At 34.5% G+C, this 7,054-nt stretch overlaps 1 protein-coding gene across 1 annotated transcript in view; it reads left to right on the top strand.

The window, feature by feature from the left end:
• The window catches only part of EML5 (echinoderm microtubule associated protein like 5), an 83,088-nt gene that overhangs the window by 35,843 nt on the left and 40,191 nt on the right, over nucleotides 1-7,054 (top strand). The window contains exons 15-18 of the mRNA XM_010003743.1: nucleotides 1,383-1,569; nucleotides 3,302-3,407; nucleotides 4,558-4,651; nucleotides 6,356-6,456. Coding sequence (XP_010002045.1) covers nucleotides 1,383-1,569; nucleotides 3,302-3,407; nucleotides 4,558-4,651; nucleotides 6,356-6,456 — 488 coding nt within the window. The remainder of the gene's footprint in view (nucleotides 1-1,382; nucleotides 1,570-3,301; nucleotides 3,408-4,557; nucleotides 4,652-6,355; nucleotides 6,457-7,054) is intronic.

Genomic DNA, 7,054 nt, shown 5'->3' with positions numbered 1-7,054 from the left:
CCTTCCTTCCTGCCTTCCTTCCTGCCTGCCTTCCTGCCTGCCTGCCTTCCTGCCTTCCTGCCTGCCTGCCTTCCTGCCTGCCTGCTTTCCTTCCTCTCTTCCTCTCTTCCTCTCTTCCTTCCTCCCTTCCTCCCTTCCTTCCTCCCTTCCTTCCTCTCTTCCTCTCTGTCTGTGTTGGATGGAGACTTATTTAAAAGCTTTTATTTCTGTGCTTACCCAGTTTTTTGCGGGTTTCAGAAGTTCACTTTGTTTGGGATCTAGTAAGACCCAGCTTTGGACTTCACAATACTGCAGACAGTACAGAACTGAGAGGAGTTACTGGTACAGCAAATGGTGGTGCTGCCATCAAGAGGAACCTGGACTGGCTAGAAGACTAGTTAGAGAGGAATCTCAAAAAGGGGAGATGAGACATTCTGCATCTCAGGATAAATTAACCTAGACTATCTGCTTGTATGTTTAAAAACTTTGTGTAATGATTTTAGCAATTTTTTTGTAATCATGGATGATCTGACATCAGTACCATTTTGTGTGAAGATTTGTAAGAACAGAAGAAGGAACGGAAAGAGGATATCTGGGTAATTAATGACATAGGAACAGGATGTGCCAAGAGTGTACAGAGTATTGTTTATATCAGAGGAAGGGAAGGAATGAATTTCAGTTACAGATTATTAAAGGTTATCTCCATGGACTGCCAAGGTTAGCAGTATTAAAAACACTAGTTTAAAGCTTATTTGTTTTTCGGGTTTCTAAGCCTCTTAAATTACTTTTGAAAGTAGGATCCTAGCCTTTTTGAAAATAGCACTTTTGTGGTGATAGCGCATACCGACCTTAGTTGGGAATTGGCCATCTCGTGTCAGTTGCTGTATCCCTGCAGGAAGGAGACAGGTTTTCCTTTAGAACAGAAACTAATCTGGAAGAAAATGTATGCATTTGTTTCCTGTTAGCAAGTTTCCAGAAACTTTCAGTTTTATGATGCCTGTGTTGTCCACATTCTTGTGGAAACTTTTGCTGCCTGATGGAAGGTGTCCCAAGTATTAGTTTTGGCTGTTTCTTTTAATTACATGTTGTATGCCTGAATTCTCCATGTGGTCTGAAAAAATTACTAGCTATCACTTCCTATTTCAAACTAGTTTTGGAGAGCAGCTATTAAATAGCCTCCACTTTCAAACTAGTGCTGGTAGTACTGATGTCTTAATAGTAAATGAAATTGATAATTTGGTGTTTCTTTGGGAAAATATGTTCATACTCTTAAAACACCAAAACAGTAATTGATAAGTAATCAGAGTTTTTACCTGTGCGAAATGCATCTTGCAAAAATGTATCTCAAAGTTTCAGTATATATGGTTGTGACCCGGATGAACAAACTTATTTTCTTTCCTTAGTTACAGAGGTTACGACTGTCGAAGCAACTTATTTTACACTCAGACCGGTGAAATTGTATACCATGTTGCAGCAGTGGGAGTGGTGTACAATCGACAGCAGAACACACAGCGCTTTTATCTAGGTCATGATGATGACATTCTTTGCCTTGCTATTCACCCCTTAAAGGACTATGTGGCAACAGGCCAGGTAGGATGCATGTCTATCTGCAATAAGAATCTGAAGTTGTTGCTACTGAATTTATTTTAGAGGAAGGAAGCCCAGTCTGCATTTATTCAGGTGAAGGACTACATTTCTGTTGCAGATGGAATCATGATAAAAAACTGCATCATAAGAGTTTTTTTTAAGTTCTTTATATTAATTCTGATGAGTCTTTAGTTGATAGTTTTTTTAAATATCTTTTTTATGTAAGAATAGATTCATACTTATTCAACACTGTGTTGCTTCTTCATAGTAAGTGGAGGAAATGTACAATTAAAATGAATATTTTTAGTATCTTAGTTGTGAAGTTATCGGTGTTGTTATTACATCCATGTATTACTACATAACATTAAGTTAACAGTTGTTACTACATTCTGGCTTTTCAGTTTCATGCATTATGTTTTTTGGTTATCACTTATAGCCAAAATATTTCCTGTTTGTACATACAACACAAGTATGCATGTTGCTGAAATATTTTTAATAGTTCATTTTACCTTTTGCCAGGCAGTAATTTTAGGTAAATTTCTTTCACTCATGTTTTTTGACAAACATCTCTTCCCATAAGTGATTATACACCAGGACTTGTAGGTTTTTATTTGATGTTTCAGGGTTTTAAAATGTAGTAATATTGTTGTTATTGTTAGTATCCTATCATAAATTGGAGAACATATGAACTAATTTTTTGTTAGAAATAAACTTTTGTTTATAATGCTCTTAGTTTGTGTAAAAATGTCAGAGAACCATATAAATTTCCAGGTTAATTTAGAGATTAAAGCCCTGAATGTGAGAATTGATTCTATTTAATTTTAGAGTAATTAACACTATGAGTAAAATGTAGCTAGATTTACTTGAAAGATAAACTTGCATTGCATAGTGTTTTATATATACATATTATATACTGTTGTGTATTGGCTGCAGAAATTAGATGTTGCAGTAATCAAATTCCCCATGCTACACTAGTTTAGATTTTCCTGATAGTGGATGTTCCAAGAAGCTTTGCAATCATCACGGATTAAGTTGGGCAAAACCAGAAATAGTTCTTAGTTTTCTTCAGTCCTGCCCCTGGTCTTAAACACAGAAGAATGTTAGTCTGGTTTTCCAGTCTCTTTTTTGTGTACTGAAGTACAAAACCTTTGCAATACCAAATAATCTTGAAAGTAGTAACTAATAATACCTGTACATAGTAGAAAAGAATAAGCTACATTCAATTTTTTACAAACTTCTAGTTACTTGTGTTAGTGCCATTCTAGTGGGGGTCACTCCAAAGGTATCAATGCATTAGAATCTGACTTGTAGGCACTTGTAATGACACCAGAAAGCAACAGAAGTCACCCTCATTTCTTGAACACAGGGTAGCTCACATAATAGCCATAACAACAACCTTTTATATTTAGACAGGTAGTGATTGATAGGGAATTGGTAGAATAAACATGCCACAGTACAATCAATAAAGGACTTTTCCCTCCCCTCAAGAAGAATCTAGTTAATTGTGATTAATCTACTTAAGTGCTTTGGAGGGAAGAAAGAGCCAGCTGGGGAGTGGCATTTGTAAAGCAGAAGGAATAATATATTGCTAGTCAGACATAAGTAATACTAGGAAAATTTTATCACTATTTTTTTTCAAATACTTTAAAAACTGTTTGGCAATATTATACTTTTAAACAACTGTATGAAGTAACTGATAAATGAAAAAAACTGTTATAAATATGTGTACTTTCAGGTTGGTCGAGATTCCTCAATACACATTTGGGATACAGAAACAGTAAAACCAATCTCAGTATTAAAGGGCTATCACCAGTATGGTGTCTGTGCTGTTGATTTTTCAGGTAATAAGTATTTATTTATTTATATACAATATTCCTTTTCTGTATGAAAATACAAGTTAATCAGTTCTAATGAGCAATTGACACTGAAGGTTTTGTGTTAAAAATATTCTCCAGTGATCAATGTTAAATGAGAAAGGCTGTCTTAAAGTGATCATTCATGAAAAAGAGCTGTGGAGTCTTGCACATCTGGAAATGCAAGAACGAGTTCTGTGCCATTTAGTAGTTGAGCTACTCATTTTGGAATTTATGTTGTTTGTATGAGATGAGGCAGGCACACAGATCTCGAGTGTTGTACCTGCAGTACAACTGTGTAAGCAAATGTTTGAGTAAATTGATCAGGTGTGCACTTCCCCGTTTTTCTCCCAATTAAATCCTGCAAGCCAGTTGGGTAGCTCACTGGTAACTTCAGAAAGTCCAATTATGGAGTTGTGGGCAGAAACGCTGCCTCTCTCCCCACCTTATGCTAACACTAGAAACTTGTCAGTCACATCTTTTGAGATTTTTGCACCACATGTATTGAATTCTGGTACCAGTGCTAAATTTCCTCTTCTCCACTGGCTTCTGTTCATTCCTTAATAGATTGAATTTACTACATAGGATCTCTAATGTCACAGTAAAGGTGTCTTATCACAGAAACGAGTAGTTTGGAGTCCTTGATGCTTCTCACTTTCTCTGGTTCTCCTTTATCAAGATGTGAGTCTTAGTTCCTAAATTCTGGCCCGGATACATAGCAATTTCAAAAATAGATACATGTTAGAAAGTTGTTGATCAAGAGTGAGCACAAACAACTTCTTTCTTGGAGGTTAAATGTGGCATATGTGCCAGAACTTCTCAAAGACTTCACACGATTACTAAATTTAAGGATATTTCATAAACTTGCTTCAATGCTTCCCTGTTCAGAAATAAACAAGGATTTTCAGAGCTTTTTAGACAGAGTATCTTAAAGTCCTAAACTCATCCAACCGACCACTCAAGTTTAAAAGCAAACAGGTGACAGATGTGACTCTAAGCACATGCCATATGATTGTTTACCTGATTGTACACTCTTTTTATAGTATCTATGAAGTTATAGTATCCTTTAATCTAGTTTCTTGTTATTGCAACATAATGTTACCTGTCTACTCTCTTAATCATACATTTCTTTTTCTAGCGGATGGGAAACGATTGGCTTCTGTTGGAATAGATGACAATCACACTATTGTGCTCTGGGATTGGAAGAAAGGAGAAAAACTTTCAGCAGTCAGGTAGGAATTTAACTTTGTTTTAAAAATTGTTCCTATATTTACTCACAAATGATAGTAAGCAAAATATATTAATTAAAGAATAATAGTTCTCTAATAAATTAGCAATTTCTATCATGTAAGTGATACTAGTGATAACATATTGCACAGCCTTAAAACCTTCTTTCAAAGAAAGCAACTGAAGCTCTGATAGATTTAACAAGAATTATTACAGTGACAGCTCAACTGGTGAAGAGAGAAGACATAGAAGACCAAGTTTATGATTCTTTTGGTGTGTTTAGAAATAATGTCTTTAAAACTCACTCCATGCACTTTGTTGGCCCTCCCAGAGATGGTGATGTATCTCTTCTTTTCAGATAATTTTTATCAGAGGTCACATCTTTCTTGGGATAGTAGTTATACTCAGTTCTCTTTTCTTCAAGATCTTTCCTTTTCCTTTCTGAGTCCTGAGCAGCCTGATCTAACTTTGAAGTTAGCTCTGCTTTGAACAGGAATTTGGACAAAATAACTTTTCAATTACATTTAATCTTATTTTCTGATTAAACACACTTTATGTTTCTTATCCCCTGTGGAATGAAAATCCTGAATAGATGATACAGCTAAAGAAGAGTTCTCCATTCACATTTATTTGTCAGAAACCAAATGATCTTGGCTTCTCTCAAGATACTGGTTTGGGCTTCTCATTTGTCTGCCCTTCATGTGATTTTTTTTTTTTAATTATTTCAGATTCTTTTTTTGGTTTTATTTGAATTAAATACCCTTACTCCACCAATCTCAATTTACTTTTTTTAAAATCAAACTTTAGCCATTTTATACTGGATTTAGTTTCAGGTGTGTTTTTCTTGCTACCTAGTCAGAGGAATTTAATAACATTTTTGAGAGCAGCATCTACACTTGGAAGATCACAGTGTGAGTTTGGAAAGAAGCTGGTTTATGCTTTTTGCTGCTAGTTCATTTAGTGGTCTGAAAGAACAGAAGGTAAAAGATTATTTCCACTCTTGAACAGGGAGCAAAAATTAAAGATTAGAAGTTCTTCTGGATTTTAAAGAAATAAAAACTTCTAGTAAGCATTTCTTTCCTTGCACAGATACTAAACATAATTGAAAGCTGTGTTTCAAACTACATGACATTTTAGGCATTGGTTTTATAGGAACGTGGTAAGAAATCTACATCACACAACAAGCTTTAATGTTTTCAGAAATAACTGAAATTTCTGTTTTAAATTGATATAGCAGTATATGTTTTATTCAATGTTCTTGTATGTTATTCTAACAAGAGAAACAGGAATACCAATTGAAAGGTGGATGAGAATGGCAGTTTATTTTCAAAACGAGAGACTTTGAAATAGCATTTGTAAGTTTACACCTCTAAGTTTCATTATGAGCTGTCAAGAGGTCTAAATTCTCTATACCTAAACTTAATGCAAATAATATATTATTTTGCAAACAAAATGCCACCTAGTGGGTTTCTTAAATAGTAGAATTACTCACCTGCTTTGGAAACCAAAAGGTAATAAAGATAGAAGAGGACTCAGTACATTAGTTTTTTGGCTTTCTTCATCTTCATAATAACGTACTGCTAATGATTTGGAAGTAAATGTTAGGAAGACAGTGAAGGTTTACAGTAGCAAAAAAACCTCAACCAAAACCTATTTAAAAAATATGAATGGTTACTTTTGCATTTAAAATATTTTGCTCTGCATTTCAGGGGAAGCAAAGATAAGATTTTTGTTGTTAAGATTAATCCTTATATGCCTGATAAATTGATTACAGTTGGAATCAAGCACATGAAATTCTGGCGCAGAGCAGGTAAGGAAACTTTTTAGAATTATAGCATTTTCTGTTACTTAAAGTATATATATTGCATTTCTTTTAGTATATTTCATGCCTTAAAGGCAAATGTTTTCTCTGTATGTCTCTCCAAGTTAGCTTTGCCCTAGTAGAAGTAATATTAATTTGCATTACAGCAGTAGTGGGAATTCTTTTTAAGATCGATTTACCATGGCACTAGAGCTACAAATGTAGAAAGGACCCTGGATTTCCTACTGTCTGTTTATATGGTAAATAATAATATAGCATATCTGAAAATGTAACAGAGCTGCTCTTAAATCATAGAGCAGTTTTTGGAAGAAAGGCCTTTAAAACATGCATGTTAAAAGAGGCACAAATATAAATAAATTTAAGGTTATAAAAATCCACATGCAGAAATTCAGATGAAGTATTTGAGGATATGTGTGCCAGTTGAGACCTGTTTGTTTAGGTATCTCTGTTGAACTTGACAATTAAAACCCAAGATAAAGAAGTTTGCTTCATCTGCCTGAAAAATTTTGAAGAGTGAAAAATCCATTTGCTGATATTAATGGGAACTTAATTTCAAACTTTGAAACATATATAAATACATGTGCTA

The sequence above is a fragment of the Chaetura pelagica genome, unplaced genomic scaffold (genome assembly GCF_000747805.2).
Source record: "Chaetura pelagica isolate M959 unplaced genomic scaffold, ChaPel_1.0 scaffold48, whole genome shotgun sequence".
NCBI lineage: Eukaryota > Metazoa > Chordata > Aves > Apodiformes > Apodidae > Chaetura > Chaetura pelagica.
The sequence above is the reverse complement of the archived record's forward strand: the minus strand, read 5'-3'. Positions and strand labels throughout refer to the sequence as shown.